Source organism: Stenella coeruleoalba, assembly GCF_951394435.1.
Source record: "Stenella coeruleoalba genome assembly, chromosome: 1".
NCBI classification, from domain to species: Eukaryota; Metazoa; Chordata; class Mammalia; order Artiodactyla; family Delphinidae; genus Stenella; species Stenella coeruleoalba.
In genome coordinates, this window is record NC_137169.1 from 144,056,283 (window position 1) to 144,079,919 (window position 23,637).

Here is a 23,637-nt window from a genome sequence, read left to right on the forward strand (position 1 = left end):
TAATGAAGCACAACTGCCACCTCTGAAGGACTGATTCTGGCAGCCAGAGATACACAAAGAGAAGATACTTTCACTCAGACAACGTGGTAGGCAACAGGAAATGGAAAAGTAAATGGTTCTCACGATGCTGCTTTCTTTCAGCTTCTCTTATTGACCCAGGTGTCTTACCCCGTTTCTCATGCTTTTTACATTACCTACCTCATCACTGAGACTAGCAGTTTTAGAAATGAATGCCCCAGATGTAAATTCACAAAACCTATATACTCACCTTCAAGTAATTCATGACACCAATATTTTTCATCCGGTCAGCAAAGGTATTGAAAGTCTCCACACTGCTTTTGGGATGATAATAAAGAATTTCACTTCCAAGCCTCCAAATAATCTGTCAAAACAGAAATTACTAACAAAACTGTAAAATCCTTGCCTTAACCAATATCTAAGAAAGCTGATTTTAACACTGATTACAGTGTTAAAAAACCACCTATAGTTCCTTTTTCTAGACACCACTACCGTCAACATTTTACTGTACTTTACCCAGTGAAACTAATATTATATCTTATGGGCTAAAAATCTTTTCTGCTGATTAAGTGAAAATACCAAGTAACTATAATAGTAGTTAGTAGTCTAAAGAAGGTAAGCAGTTAAGATACATATTGAAAATAACATTTTTAACTAGTATAGCAGGAAGAATATTAATGTCAGAAAACTTGGGTTCTATTAATATTGGCTTCTTCACTGCTCTCAGCCTCATCTTTATTATCTACCAAATGAGAGCTATGGACTAGATGTTTCTTGAGATCCTATCAAGTATCTACAACTATTGACTATATTTAGACTATATTTAGAGCTCCAATTTAAGAATTTTCATCAGCTATGGACAAATTTTAATAAAAATATTTTCACCCCAGACCACCAAAACTTTGGTGACAGAACTTGGAGCTCTTCTTTTGCATGGTCTATTCTCTTACCCCAATTTAAAGTACTTCAATAATAGTGACTTCAAAGTAAATTTAAGTGGATTTTAAATCAATTCTTTCTCTGAACATACATACTGATTGTTTTGTGTAATCCTAATACTCATCTTCCCAACTCAGAAAGACCAAGATTTCATTTACAGAACACCAAATTGCAGTATTTTGATGCTTAAAGAAAATGTGGAGATTATCCTATCACAGTGGTTCTTAAACCTTGTTGTATGTAAGAATTACCCGGGACACCACTTAAAAATAAATATTCTAGGGATTCAGACTTCAGTTCAGTAGAACTGGAGTGCAGCACAGGAATCTATATTTTAAACAAAAGCCCTATGTGATTTAAACAGAGCCCAAACAAGTGTCTGGAAACCACTGATTTAATTCTTTCATTTTGTAAAACAAACTCTGGACCAAAAGAGACTGTAACTTGCCCAATGTTTTACAAATCTATATAACTTTAGTCCATTACTAAACTTTCAATCAATGGTTAAATTTTTTTCTTTAATATTTTTTGGCTCTATTAAATATCTAACTGATGCAATGGTTACTGTAATAGTAAAAGCTACTTGAGATATTCATGTGAAGTTATTTGTGGATAAACTGTCTTTTACAGAATAAATTTAACAATATGTGCCAGGCACTGTTCTAGATCCTTGCCCTTGTGGAATTTACATTCTATTGTAGAGAGACTGACAATAACCAAGAAATATAATAATTAAATTGGCAAGTATTATGGGAAAAGAATGAAGCAGGATAAAGGGATCAGGAGTGCCAGCTGGAAAGTGAAGGGGGTTGGTGTGCAGTTGCAATTTTATTTTATTTATTTATTTATTTATTTTTGGCTGCATTGGGTCTTCGTTCCTGCGCACAGGCTTTCTCTAGTTGCGGTGAGCGGTGGCTCTCTTCATTGTGGTGCGCAGGCTTCTCATTGCGGTGGCTGCTCTTGTTGCGGAGCACGGGCTCTAGGCACGCGAGTTTCAGTAGTGGCTCGCGGGCTCTGGAGCATAGGCTCAGTAGTTGTGGCACATGGGCTTGCTCCACGGCATGTGGGATCTTCCCGGACCAAGACTCGAACCCGTGTCCCCAGCATTGGCAGGGGGATTCTTAACCACTGCACCACCAGGGAAGCCCCAGTTACAATTTTAAATAGTCAAGGTAGGGCTCACTGAAGGTGTGACTTGAAGGAGGGTGACCATAGTGATATCTGAAGAAAGACCTTCCTAGGTAAAAGAAATAGCAAAGGCAAAGGCAATCAGGAAGGAGTATGGTTGTTTAAGGAAGAGCAAGGAGGCCAGTGAGTTTGGAGAAGGAAAAGCAAGTTGGACAGTAATAGGAGATGATGTCAAAGGGGGAAAGGGAGTGGGCAGAGCATAGAGAACTTGCAGGCAATCAGAAGGACTCTGGCTCTTACTCTGACTGAAATGGGAAGACACTGCAGTGTTTTCAGCAGAGGAGTGACATGATTTGACTTATGTTTTAAAAGGACTATGCTGGGCTTCCCTGGTGGCGCAGTGGTTGAGAGTCTGCCTGCCGATGCAGGGGACATGGGTTCATGCTCCGGTCTGGGAAGATCCCACATGCCGCGGAGCGGCTGGGCCCGTGAGCCATGGCCGCTGAGCCTGTGCATCCGGAGCCTGTGCTCCGCGACAGGAGAGGCCACAACAGTGAGAAGCCCGCATACCGCAAAAAAAAAAAAAAGGACTATGCTGCATCATTAATCATTAGGAAAATGCCAACCAAAGCTACAATGAGATATCAAGAAGACAGACAATAATACGGTTGGCGAGGATGTAGGGATGTTGGGACCCTCGTATATGGCTGGTGGGAACGTAAAATGGTGCAGTCACTCTGGAAAACAGTCTAGTGGTTCCTTAAGAGGTTACATGTATTTTATGCTCCAGCAATGCCACTCCTAGGTATACACCCAAGAGAAATTACAACAAACATCCATACAAAAACTTGTACATAAAAAAAAAAAAAACTTGTACATAAATGTTCAAAGCAGCATTATTCATAGTAACCAAAAGTGGAAACTACCCAAATGTCTAAAAACTGATGAATTGATACATAAAATGAGATAAAGCCATACACTGGAATATTATTTTGCAGTAAAAAGAAATGATGTACTAATATGCTACAATATGGAAAGGCTTGAAAACATTATGTTCAGTGAAAGAATTCATTCACAAAAAGCCATATGCTATATGATTCCATTTATATGAAATGTCCAGAATAGAAAGTAGATAAGTGGTTGCCAGGGGCTGGGGGTTGGAAAGGAGCAACTACAAGTGGGTACAGGGTATCTTCTGGGCAAGACAAAAACTGTTCTAAATTTAGATTGCCGTAATGGTTGCACATCTCTGTGCAACTGAACTGAACTGTTCAATTTAAATGGGCAAGTTGTATGGTGTGTTAATATATCTCAATAAAAGGATCAGTCTGGTTATGCTTAAAATAGACTGCGGGCGTGGGGGAGGGCAAGAAGTCATCTAAGTGAGGTGAGAGGGACTTGAGGCCAGGCGCAGCAATGGAGGTGAGAAGTACTCAAAATGCAGGGAGCGTGCTTTCAAAGTAGAGCTAACAAGGTTTTCTGATGGTTTGGATATGGGGTATAAAAGAAAAAACACCCCAGTGTTTGGCCCTCGCAATTAGATACATAAAGGAAATGTCATCTGAGATGAGGAAAATTAGGCTGGACAGGGAATATCAGAAGAGCTAGTTTAGATATGTTACTATGATATGACATACCATACTAGCTGATATTAGACATCAAGAGGTGACGCTGAGAAGACAGTTGGATACAGAAATCTGGACTTGAAGAGAGATGTCAGGACCCCAGATACACAATTGGGGATCGTCAGCACGCAGACTGAACGTAAGGCTATGAAACTGAATGAGATCATCAAGAGTGAGTTCAGATAACGATAACAACTAAGGGTTAGAGTTCGTGGGTAATCCCACGTCAGAAAGCAAAGGAGAAGAGGAGCAATCAGAAAAGGAGACTGAGGAATGGCCAGTGAGGCAGGAGAAAAAACTGAGAGTACTGCATCCTGGAAGCCAGACAAAGAAGCTATGTCACACAGGAGGGAATGATCTACTATGTTTAATATTGCTGACAGATCAAGTTAGATGAGCACTGAGAATCTGCCACTGGATTCAGCAACATGGAGATCACTATTGACCTTGACAAAGCAACTTGGTAAAAATGGTGATGGCTGGTGGGTAGTCTAACTGGAAAGGGTTTGGAATGGACGGGTACACACAACTCTCTCAAGGAGTTTTGCTGAAAGGCAGAATGGAGAAATGGGGCACAGCCTGTGGAAGAAGTAGGGGTCAAGAGATGATGCTAAATGGGAGAAATAACAACATGTTTGCTTGAAGATGGGGAACGTCCTACAGAAAGGGGAAAATAAGGACACAGGGAAAGAATTATTTAAATGAATGAGTATTGGGGAATCTGAAAATTCAGATTTAAAACTATATTTGTCTCCTTTAAAATGATAATAGGAAAAAGAAGTGTGCAAAAAAAACGTCCTCATACAAACTTTCTACCCAAAACCACTTTTAGTAGCTTTTAGTAAAATCAATCAATAGCAAAAGCTATTCTGGGTGAAGTTCAAAAGGCAGAAAACTCCCAGGATTCTGTCCTATCTTCCAGCGGACTCAGACCTTACTTACCTCCGGTGCAATCTGTCTCTTGTTGCTATCTGAATCTTCCAAGATCTGAAAGTAACTGTGCATGTATTCTGCAGCTCGCTGCCACTGGTGCTTCAGCAGAGCTTCTTGGATAAGACTTAAACAAGCACTTGTTGTCTGAGCAAAATCCTTCTCCTGTTTTCCTCCAGTCGCTATCAGGGTTAAAGAGGAGAGTCTTGACCCACAGTGACCACAAATCAACAATTCAAGAAACATTTCTGATAAGCATAGTTTTAACAAGTAGAGCAGTAGGTATTACTTAACCCAACCCATCCCCAATTCCAAAGCTGTTTCCATTTGAAACAAACTCTTCCACCCATTTTAACTAGTTTTAGCAAATGAAAAAAATGTCTAATTAGAAGATGTCTAATTTGACATTCTTGGGCTACCGAGATCACCAGATCCTTCAAATCTGATTCAACTGTCCTTTCATCCTTGCACTAAACAATCTGGGAAGAATCTCTTAAAGAGGGCCCCAAAAGCACAGTCCCAAGTATTTAGAATGGGTAAAAATCATCAGGGTCATCCTAGGAAAGTATGGTCTTTTTTACCTACCTATGTTCTGAAAACACGAAGAGGTGCACTTTTATTTTTTAAGGACTGAGTTCCCAGTAACTCAATGGTGTAAATGCAAATGAGATTATAATAACTGTAGACATTGGCATTTATATCTCTAAAGTACTGACAATCCTCTTGTTAAGAATATTTGTGCTTAGTTACAACCCCGGTTATGAGTAACAGGTGGCATATTGCCACCTCTTCTCTTCCCACGCTACTAAAGACGCGTACAGGCCAGCCGTCTTCCATTTGGGGTACCCTCACCCCTGGGAGTACACAGAGACTAATAAGTACCATGCAAAGATAGTTTTACAGCAATCAACTTGCAGATCTTCAACTTTCTCACACACTCTTTCCTAAAGTTGATCTCCTAGGAAACTGTGCCTATACACGAGGCTTCATGATCAAAATCATATTTTACCTTAAGGTGAAAATACAGGTGTTGAGTGTTGAGAAAGTGAACGACTCTAACACATCCATTTGCAAGTCAGGTGATTTTTAATTCTTTGCTTATCAAAACTGTAGGAGAACCTAATAATTTTTTATTTTAGATCACTATGTAATTTTTTCATAAATAATTCAGAAGGAATCCAAAGACCTGATACATTGCTATAATTAAACTCATTCATTGCCAGCTAGTTACTTATGTGACTAAACTTTCTCAGAATTTCCACCAATTAAAACAAAATACGGTAGAATTGAAGCTAAATCTTTCCTCATTCTAGGAATACGTAATATTCATCCACAGATATAAGAACTGGAAAAAAGTGATAACCTTACCCATTTTATTGAGATAAATAAGCAATAAAAATTTACCTTTAATACTTAAAATTTAACAAAACTTGTAACACTACTTATGTTATTTTGATTCGGTGGGTACAAAAATCAATTACAATGATTTCTCAATCAGAAGAGATTTTAATACTTAAAACCTTACAGGATATTAGCAAAAATTAATTAAATGTAGATACATACTTTATGGCAAGAATAAAAGTATAAAAGAAAAAGGAACAATATAAAATTTCCATCTATTAAAAGCTTTTTCATAAATACTAAATGGATGATAAAGGTATCACATCCCTATATTATTTAGATTCCACCAAATTATTTTTTTAAGTCACATGATAATTTCATTTAAAAGTGCCAATATATGCCGAAAATTATGCCTTTTGCAACTCTCAAACTTATGATACAAGTTTTAGATGGCACCTTAGAACTGTGCAAGATAGTACCTAATTCTTCAGGGGAAAAAAAAGTAGAATACTATATCTTTTTTTTTTTCCCTTAAATATTTATTTATTTATTTATTTGGCTGTGCCGGGTCTTAGTAGTGGCATGCGGCATCTTCATTGCAGCACGCGGGATCTTCAGTTGCTGTGTGCCAGATCTTTTAGTTGCCGCATGCAGGATCTAATTCCCTGACCAGGGATCAAACCAGGGGCCCCTGCATTGGGAGCACAGAGTCTTAACGGCTGGACCACCAGGGAAGTCCCAAAGACTATTTCTCTTGACCAGTGCTTTTCAAACTTTTTAAATGTACATACAAATCACCTGGGGATCCTGATGTAGTCTTAGTATCCCCAGGGAGCTTATTAGAAATGCAGAATACTATGTCCCACCCACCTCTCTGAATTAGAAGCTGCATTTAACAGGATCTACACCCAAACTCCCAGTATCAGCAGCAACACCAGGCAGCTAGGCCAAGAAAGTGACAAAATACCTCTTCCCTAAAACCTCGGTTATTCACCTAAAGGAAAACTGATCTCAGGCCAGACTCCCTTCTACCTCTCAAGTTTTCACAGCTCAAACTGGAAATCAACTTTAGACTAGGATACATAAATCCTTGGAAAATTCCCCTCCTGTCTTCCAGCTGAGCCTAATTACCTCAGAGTAGCTCTCATTTCACCCTTTGTGAGCAAAAGATAATCTTATTTGTTGCTGATAAACTTTAAGAATAACTGTCAAGGAAAATAAATTTGATGGAATGAGGTACAATAAAGAACCAGTGCCATCAACCTAATTTCTAATTTCCTTGAAATAACCTGGAAACTTGTCAGCCTGTCAACGAATATTTTTTGAGCACTACCACAGCCAAGCACTATTCTAAGTGCTCAACATACAGCTTTATTCCAGATTGGTGCCCACCTTCAAAGTTTTTATTCTAGGGGACACACCCTTCAAAACGCCAAAAGAAATTTAAGAGAATAAAATATAAATAACTGTTAGGCAATTGTGTTTTCCTGTTATGGTTAATTACCACTACAATGTCAATATTACCTGCAACTATAGTCTCATTGCAGACAGGAAGTACTTGGGGTTTAACAGGCTATCTGTAATATATAAAACATGTCTAAGCATGTAAATTCTGGTCTTAAACCTACTTGTTTGTGGACTGACTCAAGCTCTCTATAGAACACTGGTGACAGACACATGCCCAGGTATGCCTTAAAACTAGCAGAAACTTTAGATTACTAGTTCCCTACAAGGGGTGTGGTAGCATCCCCTCTGAAGTACCATTCATTCAAACCTGGCTCAAACCATGTACATTAATTCAGCAAAAATAAAATGAGGAAAGAGGAAGTAAACTATTATTTTTCAACACTCACTATGCATGAGGCTCTATGCTAGGCACTTTACATATATTATCCCTTTTTTCAATATATGTATCTCAATGTAGGCTTTGAGATCAGATAGGCCTAGATTTGACTCCTGATACCGGCATTAAGAATTTTAACTTCTTCTGAAGTTCAGTTCCCTCATCTCTAAAATGCCTAGCACATAGATTTACTGAGGATTAATTTACTGAGATAATTAAATGAGATGGTATTTAGATTAAAAAATAAAGAAATAAGAGCTAAACTCTAGGAGCCAGGGAATCTCAGTCAAGGGGAAAGAAAGCCAGGCTAAGAAAGATATATTTGTGGGCAATTAGAAAAGTGCTGGTTCAAATGTATTCCCAGGACTACACGACCCAACATGCCAACATACAGACAACTGCTTCTTTTATATATTCTGATAAGGAATTTATTCCATAGAAAAACTTGTTTATTTCTACATTAGATGAAAATAGAAGAAAATATTCCTTTCTTGAAATCTATTATAGATCAATTCTGTTAGGGCTTATTTCAATGCAATTCAACAGAAACTTCTGGTATGTACTCCTCAGTGGTAGAGATCATATCTTCTTCAACTATGTATCCCCAATATTTAACCAATGCCAGGGATATAATAAATGCTCAGTAAGTATTATTGGGGGGAAAAAAGTGTATCTATCGTAATACAGACTGTTATTAATTCAAAGGAAAAGAATTCTAAAAGAAAAAAAGAATCTATTTTTATTATTTCTTTTTTATTAACAGCCTAAAAAAAAATCCTCATACATTCTTATTTTGAAAGTTGAACCAGCTTGGTTATCCATTTTTGTATCCATATTGAATCTTATCATCTCCTTGCATTAGAGCTGAAATGGTTATATGTGATTTTACTTACCTATGGTTTCTATATGCTTTTGGAGCCAAGGAAAACACATCCCTGTACCAGAGGGCGCACGCGGTTCCCCCTGTTCATCCTCTGTTGTGGGCCTTATCAATTCTTCACTGAAATCACTCATACCTATTCCAGACTGAGAATATCAGTTACTTTTTGTACATCTTAATCCACAGGCTTCTCAGTTATACAGAAAGACAGCCATCTTTTATCTAATAAATATCAATGATCAACAAAACTAATTGTACCTGGTAGTTCCTTTAAAGTAAGAAATGAATTTAATTATGTCAGCAGCAGCCAAAATCAATGACCCATTTAAAAAAAAAGACAACTGCAACTACTACTATATTTCAAGAAGATACAAAGATAGATAAGATACTAACCTTTTAAGTTAAAAAGAGTCATCTAGGGGAAGAAACATCAAAATAATGTATAATAAAACAATATGACAAATAATAACAGTAGTAGTTAACATTTATTGGGCCCTTCCTATACACCAGGGCTACAAAGTATCTAATTTAATCCTTACAGAAATCCGGAAGTAAGTGGTATTACTTTCTTCCATTTTCATGCTGAAAAAAACTGAAGGGCTCAGTGAAACTATGTAACCTGGCTCAGTGTCACAAAAAGGTGAGGACAATATTCTGGTAACTAGAACATCAAACACACTTGGCATGTACAGAGTTTGGGGTGTGCGTGGAGGAGGGGGGCGGAAAGCAGATGGCGGGAAAAGAATCTACAAAAACAACCTTGTGCCAAGCTGAGTTTGGAGTTAACCGTCCAGATGCTCAGGACCCCTCTCCCTCCTTCCACATATCCAATTGATTATTAGGTCCTGCTAGTACTACCTGCTAGTACTTCTCCTATCTTCTCTCTGCTCCGCAACTCTACACCACTCCCCTGGCTCGGGACACCTTCAAACTGTGTCTAAATTGCTACATTAGCTTTCTAACTAATTACCCTGCCTCAAATTTGGCTTCTCTACATCACAACCCGAATAAACCTTTCAAAATCAAATTCTGGGGCTTCCCTAGTGGCGGAGTGGTTGAGAGTCCGCCTGCCGATGCAGGGGACACGGGTTCGTGCCCCGGTCCGGGAAGATCCCACATGCCGCGGAGCGGCTAGGCCCGTGAGTCATGGCCGCTGAGCCTGCGCGTCCGAAGCCTGTACTCCGCAACGGGAGAGGCCACAACAGTGAGAGGCCTGCGTACCGCAAAAAAACAAACAAACAAACAACAATCAAATTCTGTGGTTACGAGCACAGAATTTGAAATAACACTTGAGTTTGAACCCGACTCACACGTATTTTAAGGAGTCATTCCAGAAGAAGCTCTCCCTTCCCAAATTCTCAAGGCCTAAACTGGTGTCTTGCAGTTGTCACGGTAACCAAAGCTGCCCCACCCCTCCAGGCTCGCCCTCAGAACTCAAGGTTTCAGAGGATCAGGAGAAAATATGAGGAGAACACAGGTGAATCCTACTACAGCCATTCCCGTTCCACTGTGAACGCAGGCAATGAGGTGGAAGACAACCGCGGGACTTACCTGACTAAAGCCAGAGTTCTTCTGCGACACCAAACTCAGTCTCCAGACTCCGGACGAGCGTGGGCAAACTCTCACGCAGTTAGCGACTTGAGAGCGAAAGTGCAACACCTGACCCCGGCGTTCCGGCGGCGCGCAGGCGCAGCCCCGCCCCTAACTCCCGATTGGACGCTGGAGGCGCCTCGACCCGGAAGTGACCCGGAAGTGGCCGTGTACAGCCTCCTTCCCATTGGATTGGACCCAGGTGTACATCTTAATCTGTCTGAGCGGAAAGAAGTGGGAGACTTTAATTGCAAATGAAGATTAATGCAACGTGAGGTCCGCTGGATGAGGGTAACAGTCCAAATAGCAGAATGTCACTTTGCCCGAGTAGTTCCCTGTACGACGACCTTTCAGTTACTGCTTGGCTTGCTGGCGCGAGCAGCGAGCCTCGGAGGCGCGGCTCGTGGCCCTAACAAGATAAATCTCTGCATAGCCTGTTAATTGCTTCCTTGAAATCTTTTTTCTTTTTCATTAAAGGTTTAGCTTTGAATTTAAATGACCCTGACTGCTTCCCCAAAATTTGGACGAAAATATCTTTTCCTTCTCAGCGGCAGTGGTTCTGTGCACTGGTCTGGAGTCACTTTTCATGAGGAACGTTGACGAACTTATGAAATAAGGGTTGAAAGTAAGATGGTTAAATGTGAAATGAGGGGAAATTGAGGGGCTCTAGGGAAGATGATCCTGGAAAAGCAGAGACTCGTTGGAACACAATATTTCCAAAATTTGGGGGTTCATCTGTGAAGGAAGAGTAAGACTTTTTTCGTAGCATCAGAGAACGGAACTCGGACTAAGTAGTGAAAGTTAAAGAGAAGCAGCTTTAAAGTCATTACAAGAGTTTTGTTCATAACTAAGGCTGCACAAATAATGGCATGGGCTCCCACAGGAATCTTTTGAGTTTCCCCTGCCCTGAAAGTGAAGCATTTGAGCAGAATCACAATATTGTACAGGTGATTAAAGGGTCTAGTGAGAGTTTGTACAGGGATTCCTTAAAATGCTGAAATACTTGATTATATGTTGTCTTCATAAATACTGTGCAGTAGCTATGGGCTTGTGAGAAAAATTCTCCTGCTGCTTTTTGTGTCATAAATCCTTGGTCTCACTCAAGCCCCTGCTCTAACTCCACAGGCAAGGCTGATAAATGACAGTTGTGGTCCAAGAGGACACACAGAAAATAATATAGCCATACTTTTCTAGTATAAAGGTTTGGTCTGGCTACATTTCTTCCCTTGCTATGAAGTATAATTTCACCAAAGCCAAGCTAGAATGGATTTTATCTGGCTAGAAATTCATGTGGGGAAGATTTTTCCGATTTACCTTAACATTATCAGACAACTGTAGACAACAGTAGACAAAAGACAGAAAGTTAAGAACTAACATTGATATCCTTCTGTGCTCTACCTACCTCTTTCATTTTCCATGGTACAATTCTGGTAGAAAATGTGTTGGAGAGAAGAGAGTAAAGAGAAAATGACTATACTACCGATAGCATAAACAAGATTTAAAAAAAAGAAATGGCATGACAAAAATGCAAACATAAAACAAAGCAAAGCATACCAAAGACTTCTAGATTCCAATCTAAGCGAAAACATGTTCTAAGGAACAAAAAGATGTTCTTACAATTGCATTGTGCCAAAGAGCAACTTAACATGATGAATTACATTTTTTTTAAAACTGCAAACTCTTATTTAGACAATATTATTCCCACAAACCTTTCAGTTATTCCCGTGAAGCTTTATTAGATTCCCTGCAATCTAATAGTTTCAGACACCAATTAGAAAGATTAGATTCACCTGAAAATTCTCTAGAAGAGATACTTCTTAAATCTCATTAAAATGAACTTCACCAGGTTTTCTCACCTCTGACATGAGACAGTGTCAAGATTTCCAGTCCTAAATGCTCCTCTATAAGGAAGAGACCTTGGCCCAAGACAACTAACAGCTCCTTGATCTCATTCCATAAAATTCATTCTCGCCATAAAAGAAAAATCATTTGTGTAGGTTTTTTGCTGACCTTTAGCTTACAATCTGCAGCAGGGGTCAACAAACTCTTTCTCTAAAGAGACAGTAAATATTTTAGACTCTGGGTGATACAGTCTCTCTATCACCACTACTATTTAACTCCTGTTGCCGCACAGAAGCAGTCATAGATAAATGTAAGTGAATGAGAATGTCTGTGTTCTAATAGAACTTTATTTACAAAAACAGGTGGCAGGCTGGATTTGGCCTATTGGCCATAGTTTGCCAACAGTTGCTCTAGAGTACCAAGTAATGTTTATGCTCACAACAGATTCGATTAGTATACATACATACATAAAATTTTAAAGATACATGATCATATTAGTGATGATTGTTGTATCCAAAAGATATCTATACTAAAAATAATTACTGGTATCATCATACATCTCAATCATTATCGTAGTCACTGACTATATTGCTTCTCCTGGGTGCTTTAACATACAACTGGTAGCTGTTAATGCCGAGGAGTAACTCCGTTCTATTGTGGAGAAACCTGGTTATAAGGGGTAAATGAGATCAGCCATCATGAAGATGATGTATATTTACTTAATTACAATATTTTTTTTACTGCCCCACCTCGCAGCTTGTGGGATCTTAGTTCCCCCACCAGGGATCAATCCCAGGCCACGGCAAGGAAATAGCCAAGTCCTAACCACTAGACCACCAGGGAATTCCCACTTAATGACAATTATTATCCAAATAACTCTACATACTGCATCTCAACCTATATTCTCCTAAGTTTTAATTGAGAAGCATGTTCTTTTGTTAAGAATGAAGGGAAAAAAATCCTCTACAGTCATTCCAAATAATTCAAAATATATCCATGATTTGACTATTAATACAAAGAAAAAAATACAATTAATTCAGGTGTAAATTTAAGATAAGATAGTGTGGAAGAGGGAACAAATGGGGGAATGTGGAAGTAGAACAATATAAGACCCCTCTCAGAGAAGAGAAAATTAAATTCAGACATGTAAGGCATCTAGTAAGGTAGTATTAACTTTAATTATATATATATATATATATATATATATATATATAAAATCTCCCTTGTAGATCCAAGTAACTTTGATATATAGGGATTTTTTTCTTAGGTTGATATTATAATTTGTTTCTTTTACAGAATATTCACAACCGCCGGTGCTTTGTTAACTGATCAGATTTTAACAAAAGTCTTAAGCAGTGCTTCTCAACTGGGAGGTTGGTGTCCTTTCTGCCCCGGGGGTTGTGGCTGCATGGGGGCAATTTTTATTTTGTTACCATGACTAAGGATGGTACTAAAATTTCATAGCCAGGGCTAGGGTTTTTGTATATCCTGCAACTGGTAGGAATGTTCTACCCAAAATGACAATAGAGCTCTAGTGAGAAACATTTGCCTAAACAAGTAACATGTTCTGCAACTGTTTTCCTACAGTTCAACCTAAGGGGATAAGGGCTCTTGTGCAAATTGTTTTATTGCACATTCAGATGTCATTTTTGGTTTGTTTATGTTTGCCAAGAATAGTAAATGTGTTTAAGGTAATTATGAAAAATAAATGATAACAAAATAACAAAAGTCTGATTGCAAACAAAAAAATTGGGAGGTTTTGAGATAATCACCATCATTCTTTCTCTTTCCACAGAAGTTCCAAGAGAGGTTGGCCAAAAATATTTTAAATCCTAAAACACAATTTTAAGCTTTGCTTTTCTTTAAAATGTATACAAAATAATGTGCAAATATGTATAATATATGGTTTGGATCTGGTGTTAATATTTAATCCCTACTTTCTAGAGCTGTGCTGCCTTTAAATGTACCTAAATTGAGATGTACTGTAAGTGTAAAATACACACCAGATTTCAAAGATATCATATGAAATAAAGAATGTAACATGCCTCATTAATAATTATTATGTTTATTACAAGTTGAGATGATAATATTTTGGATATATTGGATTAAATAAAATTTATTAACATTAATTTCATCTGTTTTGATTTTAATGTGACTTCTAGAAAATTTAAATGACATATGTAGCTGGAATTATATTGCTATTGGACAGCATTGTTCTAGAGAATCAGTGAGAACTAAGGGAAATATCAAGTTATATTTAGATTCTCTGTTTAATCATTCTAGTTTGATGTCATTGATTCATCCTCTTACGTATTCCATACCATTTCAAATCCCATGTAGAATTAAATTGGAATGAGCTTTTGTACTTGCAGAGAATTCTTACTCTTCCATTTGCAATTGCTTAGGATCCACTCTTGAGTGCAGTCTTCATAATGGTATTTATGTTCCGGTTCCTAATTTATACTGCTTGTATCAATCAAAATGCTGAACCTTCAGGAGGTTTGCTGTGTATGATCTGTAACATCTGCTGTGATTATATGTTGCATCAAGGGCATATTTTCTCCCTCTCAGATCTCAATGTCTCCTTCCAGAAGGCACATTTGACCTCACAAGCACACTTTGGGGGTTCTGTTACCCTCCATGCTACCTTTTAGTAAGAAGGGAACAGTTTCCATGGTAGAGGTACTATCAAAAAATGTCTCCTCTGTGACAAAGTCATTGATTTGCAGAGAGTCTTGTACCATCAACCATTCCTATTGGCTGTAAGAGCCTGAAGTTCTGCTGTTTAATTATTTAAACAACATAGATGGGCAACATTTTAATATATTATCCCATTGCTTCTATGTATGTATTTATTTATTTATGGCTGTGTTGGGTCTGTTGCTAAGCGTGGGCTTTCTCTAGTTACTGTGAGCAGGGGCTACTCTTCCTTGCGGTGCGTGGGCTTCTCATTGTGGTGGCTTCTCTTGTTGCGGAGCATGGGCTCTAGGCACGCGGGCTCAGTAGTTGTGGCTCATGGGCTGTAGAGTGCAGGGTCAGTAGTTGTGGCGTTCCACGGCATGTGGGATCTTCCCAAACCAGGGATCAAACCCCCATCCCCTGCATTGGCAGGTGGATTCTTAACCACTGCGCCAGGAGGGAAGTCCCTCCCATAGCTTCTTATAGAAACATTATGAAGTTTTACCATGAGCCCCAATGTTATAGACAAGGAATCTGAGACTCAGAAAAGTTAGCAAGTTGCCTAAGGTCACACAATTAGACTTCTGATACCTAGTTTAATGCTTTTGACTACATTCTCTGCCTATGCTATTGTCCTAGTAAGGAAGTAATTCCTATTTGAAAACCATAAATAGGTAAAGCCAGTTTAAACTGTGGAAATTGTGTTGTCCAGGCCCTACCCTGGAATTTGTTCTGTATTTATTCAAAGCACCAAATATTTGACTTCTGTGAAAATAGTGCCAAGGTAAATTAGGCAGAACCAGAAACAAGAACTTCTATATAAGCCTATGTGTTACTGGCAATTTCAGATGTTTGAGTTTCTTTCTTTGTTCAGTAGAAATGGGAATAATGTTTGTCAGGACTAGACAAATAGTACACGGTGGTAGGAGACCTTGCCTTGTATATGACGCACTCCCAGGAGAACATACCCTTTGACATGACTTTGACGTGGCTTTTTTTTTTTTTTTTTTTTTAACATCTTTATTGGGGTATAATTGCTTTACAATGGTGTGTTAGTTTCTGCTTTATAACAAAGTGAATCAGTCATACATAAACATGTGTTCCCATATGTCTTCCCTGTTGCGTCTCCCTCCCTCCCACCCTCCCCATCCCACCCCTCCAGGCTGTCACAAAGCACCAAGCCAATATCCCTGTGCCATGCGGCTGCTTCCCACTAGCTATCTACCTTACTGCGTTTGTTACTGTGTATATGCCCATGACTCTCTCTCGCCCTGTCACAGCTCACCCTTCCCCCTCCCCATAACCTCAAGTCCGTTCTCTAAGAGGTCTGCGTCTTTATTCCTGCTTTACCCCTAGGTTCTTCATGACATTTTTTTCTTAAATTCCATATATATGTGTTAGCATACGGTATTTGTCTTTTTCTTTCTGACTTACTTCACTCTGTATGACAGACTCTAGGTCTATCCACCTCATTACAAATAGCTCAATTTCGTTTCTTTTTATGGCTGAGTAATATTCCATTGTATATATGTGCCACATCTTCTTTATCCATTCATCCGATGACGGGCACTTAGGTTGTTTCCATCTCCGGGCTATTGTAAATAGAGCTGCAATGAACATTTTGGTACATGACTCTTTTTGAATTTTGGTTTTCTCAGGGTATATGCCCAGTAGTGGGATTGCTGGGTCATATGGTAGTTCTATTTGTAGTTTTTTAAGGAACCTCCATACTGTTCTCCATAGTGGCTGAACCAATTCACATTCCCACCAGCAGTGCAAGAGTGTTCCCTTTTCTCCACACCCTCTCCAGCATTTATTGTTTCTAGATTTTTTGATGATGGCCATTCTGACTGGTGTGAGATGATATCTCATTGTAGTTTTGATTTGCATTTCTCTAATGATTAGTGATGTTGAGCATTCTTTCATGTGTTTGTTGGCACTCTGTATATCTTCTTTGGAGAAATGTCTACTTAGGTCTTCTGCCCATTTTTGGATTGGGTTGTTTGTTTTTTTGTTATTAAGCTGCATGAGCTGCTTATAAATTTTGGAGATTAATCCTTTGTCAGTTGCTTCATTTGCAAATATTTTCTCCCATTCTGAGGGTTGTCTTTTGGTCTTCTTTATGGTTTCCTTTGCTGCGCAAAAGCTTTTAAGTTTCATTAGGTCCCATTTGTTTACTTTTGTTTTTATTTCCATTTCTCTAGGAGGTGGGTCAAAAAGGACCTTGCTGTGATTTATGTCAATAGAGTGTCCTGCCTATGTTTTCCTCTAAGAGTTTGATAGTTTCTGGCCTTACGTTTAGGTCTTTAATCCATTTTGAGCTTATTTTTGTGTATGGTGTTAGGGAGCGATCTAATCTCATACTTTTACATGTAGCTGTCCAGTTTGCCCAGCACCACTTATTGAATAGGCTGTCCTTTCTCCACTGTACATTCCTGCCTCCTTTGTCAAAGATAAGGTGACCATATGTGCGTGGGTTTATCTCTGGGCTTTCTATCCTGTTCCATTGATCTATATTTCTGTTTTTGTGCCAGTACCATACTGTCTTGATTACTGTAGCTTTGTGGTATAGTCTGAAGTCAGGAAGCCTGATTCCTCCAGCTCCGTTTTTCGTTCTCAAGATTGCTTTGGCTATTCGGGGTCTTTTGTGTTTCCATACAAATTGTGAAATTTTTTGTTCTAGTTCTGTGAAAAATGCCAGTGGTAGTTTGATAGGGATTGCATTGAATCTGTAGATTGCTTTGGGTAGTAGAGTCATTTTCACAATGTTGATTCTTCCAATCCAAGAACATGGTATATCTCTCCATCTATTTGTATCATCTTTAATTTCTTTCATCAGTGTCTTATAATTTTCTGCATACAGGTCTTTTGTCTCCTTAGGTAGGTTTATTCCTAGATATTTTATTCTTTTTGTTGCTATGGTAAATGGGAGTGTTTTCTTGATTTCACTTTCAGATTTTTCATCCTTAGTGTATAGGAATGCCAGAGATTTCTGTGCATTAATTTTGTATCCTGCTACTTTACCAAATTCATTGATTAGCTCTAGTAGTTTTCTGGTAGCATCTTTAGGATTCTCTGTGTATAGTATCATGTCATCTGCAAACAGTGACAGCTTTACTTCTTCTTTTCCGATTTGGATTCCTTTTATTTCCTTTTCTTCTCCGATTGCTGTGGCTAAAACTTCCAAAACTATGTTGAATAAGAGTGGTGAGAGTGGGCAACCTTGTCTTGTTCCTGATCTTAGTGGAAATGCTTTCAGTTTTTCACCATTGAGGACGATGTTGGCTGTGGGTTGTCATATATGGCCTTTATTATGTTGAGGAAAGTTCCCTCTATGCCTACTTTCTGCAGGGTTTTTATCATAAATGGGTGTTGAATTTTGTGGAAAGCTTTTTCTGCATCTATTGAGATGATCATATGGTTTTTGTCCTTCAATTTGTCAATATGATTTATCACATTGACTGATATGTGTATATTGAAGAATCCATGCATTCTTGGGATAAACCCCACTTGATCATGGTGTATGATCCTTTTAATATGCTGTTGGATTCTGTTTGCTAGTATTTTGTTGAGGATTTTGCATCTATGTTCATCAGTGATATTGGCCTTTAGTTTTCTTTCTTTGTGACATCTTTGTCTTGTTTTGGTATCAGGGTGATGTTGGCTTCGTAGAATGAGGTTGGGAGTGGTCCTCCCTCTGCTATAGTTTGGAAGACTTAGAGAAGGATAGGTGTTAGCTCTTCTCTAAATATTTGATAGAATTCACCTGTGAAGCCATCTGGTCCTGGAACTTTTGTTTGTTGGAAGATTTTTAATCAGAGTCTCAATTTCAGTGCTTGTGATTGGTCTGTTTATATTTTCTATTTCTTCCTGGTTCAGTCTCAGAAGGTTGTGCTTTTCTAAGAACGTGTCCATTTCTTCCAGGTTGTCCATTTTATTGACATACATTTGCTTGTAGTAATCTCTCATGATCCTTTGTATTTCTGCAGTGTCAGTTGTTACTTCTCCTTTTTCATTTCTAATTCTATTGATCTGAGTCTTCTCCCTTTTTTCTTGATGAGTCTGGCTAATGGTTTATCAGTTTTGTTTATCTTCTCAAAGAACCAGCTTTTAGTTTTATGGATCTTTGCTATTGTTTCCTTCACTTCTTTTTCATTTATTTCTGATCTGATCTTTATGATTTCTTTCCTTCTGCTAACTTTGTGGGGCTTTTTATTTCTTCTTTCTCTAATTGCTTTACGTGTAAGGCTAGGCTGTTTATTTGCGATGTTTCTTGTGGTAGGATTGTATTGCTATAAACTTCCCTCTTAGAACTTCTTTTGCTACATCCCACAGGTTTTGAGTCATCGTGTTTTCATTGTCATTTGTTTCTAGGTATTTATTGATTTCCTCTTTGATTTCTTCAGTGATCTCTTGGTTATTAAGTAGTGTATTGTTTAGCCTCCATGTGTTTGTATTTTTTACTGATTTTTTCCTGTAATTGATATCTAGTCTCATAGCGCTGTGGTCGGAAAAGATACTTGATACGATTTCAATTTTCTTAAATTTACCAAGGCTTGATCTGTGACCCAAGGTATGATCCATCCTGGAGAATGATCCATGAGAACCTGAGAAGAAAGTGTATTCTGTTGGTCCTGGACAGAACATCCCGTAAATATCAAGTAAGTGCATCTTGTTTAATGTATCATTTAAAGCTTATGTTTCCTTATTTATTCTCATTCTGGATGATCCATCCATTGGTGAAAGGGAGTGTCAAAGTCCCCCACTGTGACTGTGTTACTGTCAGTTTCCCCTTTTATGGCTGTTAGCATTTGCCTTATGTATTGAGGTGCTACTATGTTGGCTGTATAAATATCTACAGTTGTTATATCTTCCTCTTGGATTGATCCCTTGGTCGTTATGTAGTGTCCTTCTTTGTCTCTTGTAATAGTCTTTATTTTAAAGTCTACTTTGTCTGATATGAGAATTGCTACTCCAGCTTTCTTCTGATTTCCATTTGCGTGGAATATCTTTTTCCATCCCCTCACTTTCAGTAGGTATGTGTCCCTAGGTCTTAAGTGGGTCTCTTGTAGACAGCATATATATGGGTCTTATTTTTGTATCCATTTAGCCAGTCTATGTCTTTTGGTTGGACCATTTAATCCATTTACATTTAAGGTAATTATCGATATGTATTTTCCCATTAACATTTTCTTAACAGTTTTGGGTTTGTTATTGTAGATCTTTTCCTTCTCTTGTGTCTTCTGCCTAGAGAAGTTCCTTTAGCATTTGTTGTAAAGCTGGTTTGGTGGTGCTGAATTCTGTTAGCTTTTGCTTGTCTGTAAAGGTTTTAATTTCTCCGTCAAATCTGAATGAGATCCTTGCTGGGTAGATTAATCTTGGTTGTAGGTTTTTCCCTTTGATCACTTTAAATATGTCCTGCCACTCCCTCCTGGCTTGCAGAGTTTCTGCTGAAAGATCAGCTGTTAACCTTATGGGGATTCCCTTGTATGTTATTTTTTGCTTTTCCCTTGCTGCTTTGAATATATTTTCTTTGTATTTAATTTTTGAGAGTTTGATTAATATGTGTCTTGGCGTGTTTCTTCTTGGATTTTCCTGTGTGGGACTCTGCACCTCCTGGCCTTGATGAACTATTTCCTTTCCCATATTAGGGAAGTTTTCAACTATAATCTCTTCAAATATTTTTTCAGTCCCTTTCTTTTTCTCTTCTTCTCCTGGGACCCCTATAATTCGATTATTGGTGCATTTAATGTTCTCCTAGATGTCTCTAAGACTATCCTCAATTCTTTTCATTCTTTTTTCTTTATTCTTCTCTGCAGTAGTTATTTCCAGTATTTTATCTTCCAGGTCACTTATCCATTCTTCTACCTCAGTTATTTTGCTGTTGATTCCTTCTAGAGAATTTTAAATTTCATTTACTGTGTTGTTCATCATTGTTTTCTTTTCAGTTCTTCTAGGTCCTTGTTAAACGTTTCTTGTATTTTCTCCATCCATTTCCACGATTTTGGATCATCTTTACTATCATTACCCTGAATTCTTTTTCAGGTAGACTGTGTATTTCCTCTTCATTTGTTTGGTCTTGTGGGTTTTTACCTTGCTCCTTCATCTGCTGTGTTTTTCTCTGTCTTCTTATTTTGCTTCACTTCCTGTTTTTGGGGTCTCCTTTTTGCAGGCTGCAGGTTCGTAGTTCCCATTGTTTTTGGTGTCTGCCCCCAGTGGCTAAGGTTGGTTCAGTGGATTGTGTAGGCTTTTTGGTGGAGGGGACTAGTGCCTGTGTTCTGGTGGATGAGGCTGGATCTTATCTTTCTGGTGGTCAGGACCGTGTCCGGTGGTGTTGTTTGGGGTGTCTGCCACCTTATTATGATTTTAGGCAGTCTCTCTGCTGATGGGTGGGGTTGTGTTCCTGTCTTGCTAGTTGTTTGCCATAGGGTGTCAAGCACTGTAGCTTGCTGGTCGTTGAGTGGAGCTGGGTCTTAGCGTTGCGATGGAGATCTCTGGGAGAGCTTTCGCTGTTTGATATTACATGGAGCCAGGAGGTCTCCAGTGGACCAATGTTCTGAACTCGGACTCCCACCTGAGAGGCACAGGCCTGACACCCGGCCAGAGCACCAAGACCCTGTCAGCCACACGGCTCAGAAGAAAAGGGAGAAAGAAGGAAAGGAAGAAAGAAAGGGGGGGAGGGAGGGAGGGAGGAAGAAAGAGAGAGAAAGAAAGAAAGAAAGAAAGAAAGAAAATAAGTTATTAAAAATAAAAGAAATTTAAAAGTAATAAAAAGAAATAAAGAAGGAAGAGAGCAATCATACCAAAAAACAAATCCACCAATGTTAAGAAGTGTTAAAAACTATACTTAAAAAAAAAAAAAAGGAAAAACAGAACCCTAGGACAAATGGTAAAAGCAAAGATATACAGACAAAAATCACACAAAGAAGCATACACATACACACTCACAAAAAGAGAAGGAAAAAAAATTATATGTCTATATATTAAAAAAAAAAAAAGGAAGAGAGCAACAAAATCAATAAACAGATCTACCAATGATAAAAAACTCTAAATACTAAACTAAGATAAACATAAAGCCAGGGATAAATTAGAAGCAGAAAGCAAACCCCAAGTCTACAGTTGCTCCCAAAGTTCACTGCCTCAATTTTGGGATGCTTTGTTTTCTGTTCGGCTCTTCCACAGATGCAGGGTACATCAAGTTGACTGTGGAGATTTAATCCGCTGCTCCTGAGTTTGCTGGGAGAGGTTTCCCTTTCTCTTGTTTGTTCGCACAGCTCCTGGGGTTCAGCTTTGGATTTGGCCCCGCCTCTGCGTGTAGGTCGCCTGAGGGCGTCTGTTCATCGCCCAGACAGGGCGGGGTTCAAGTAGCAGCTGATTACTGTGCTCTGGCTCACTCAGGCCAGCGTGAGGGCGGGGTGAGCCTGCTGCCGCAGAGGCCAGTGCCACGTTGCAACAGCCTGAGGAGCGCTGTGTGTTCTCCCGGGAAACTTGTCCCTGGATCACGGGACCCCGGCAGTGGCGGGCTGCACAGGCTCGCAGGAGGGGAGGTGTGGATAGTGACCTGTGCTTGCAGACAGGCTTCTTGGTGGCAGCAGCAGCAGCCTTAGCGTTTCGTGCCCGTCTCTGGTGTCTGCGCTGATAGCTGTGGCTTGCTTCTGTCTCTGGAGCTCATTTAGGCGGTGATCTGAATACCCTCTCCTCGCGCACCCCAAAACAATAGTCTCTTGCCTCTTAGGCAGGTCCAGACTTTTCCCTGGAGTCCCTCCCAGATAGCTGTGGTGCACTAGCCCCTTCAGGCTGTGTTCACGCAGCCAACCCCAGTCCTCTCCCTGGGGTCTGACCTCCGAAGCCTGAGCCTCAGCTCCCAGCCCCATCCCACCATCCACCCCAGCGGGTGACCAGACAAGCCTCTCGGGCTGGTGAGTGCTCGTCGGCATGATCCTCTGTGCGGGAATCTCTCCACTTTGCCCTCTGCACCCCTGTGGCTGCATTCTCCTCTGTGACTCCAAAGCTTCCCCCCACCCATCCGCTGTCTCCACCAGTGAAGAGGCTTCCTAGTGTGTGGAAAATTTTCCTCCTTCACAGCTCCCTCCCCGAGGTGCAGGTCCTGTCCCTATTTATTGTCTCTGTTTTTTCTTTTTTCTTTTGCCCTACCCAGGTACGTGGGGAGTTTCTTGCCTTTTGGGAAGTCTGAGATCTTCTGCCAGCATTCAGTAGGTGTTCTGTAGGAGTTGTTCCACATGTAGATGTATTTCTTGTGTATTTGTGGGGAGGAAGGTGATCTCCGCGTCTTACTCCTCCGCCATCTTGAAGGTCTCCCTATTATGGTCTTCTTAGTGGATATGAAATTATAGCTCATTGTAGTTTTGATAGTTCATTGTGGTTTTGATTTCCTAATGGCTAATCGTGTTAATTATCTTTTCATCTACTTATTGACCATTATATATTTTCTTTGGGGAAATGTCTATTCAAATTATTTGCTTATTTTTAACTAGGTTGTCTTTTTATTATTGAACTTAAAAAGTTCCTTATATATTCTAGATCTAAGTCCCTTATCAGATATATGAATGGCAAATATGGTTGGCTTTTCACTGTCTTGATTAGATCCTTTGAAGAGCAGAGGTTTTAAATTTGATGAAGTGCAATTTATCTATTTTTTATTTGGTTGCTTATGCTTTTAGGGTCATACCTAAGTCATCATTGACTACTCCAAGATTTCTCCCTATGTTTTCTTCAAGGATTTTCAGTCTTCCCAATTTTACATTTAAGACTGTGATCCCGGGTTCGAGCCCTGGTCTGGGAGGATCCCACATGCCGCGGAG

At 39.3% G+C, this 23,637-nt stretch overlaps 1 protein-coding gene across 7 annotated transcripts in view; it reads right to left on the reverse strand.

Moving 5' to 3' along the window:
• Positions 1-10,372, reverse strand: part of TAF1A (TATA-box binding protein associated factor, RNA polymerase I subunit A) — a 36,822-nt gene extending 26,450 nt beyond the window's left edge. Inside the window, exons 1-6 of one of the 7 annotated variants that reach the window (XM_079929505.1) lie at positions 10,256-10,352; positions 9,745-9,917; positions 9,098-9,119; positions 8,718-8,850; positions 4,653-4,822; positions 269-382 (exon numbers count right to left, since the gene is read on the reverse strand). In XM_079929505.1, the coding sequence (XP_079785631.1) occupies positions 269-382; positions 4,653-4,822; positions 8,718-8,838 (405 nt within the window). In that variant the 5' untranslated portion in view covers positions 8,839-8,850; positions 9,098-9,119; positions 9,745-9,917; positions 10,256-10,352. Of the gene's footprint in view, positions 1-268; positions 383-4,652; positions 4,846-8,717; positions 8,927-9,097; positions 9,918-10,255 lie in introns of those variants that run through there. The other 6 variants (XM_079929506.1, XM_079929503.1, XM_079929507.1 and 3 more) reach the window with 6 other exon arrangements.
• Positions 10,373-23,637: the final 13,265 nt, after the last annotated feature.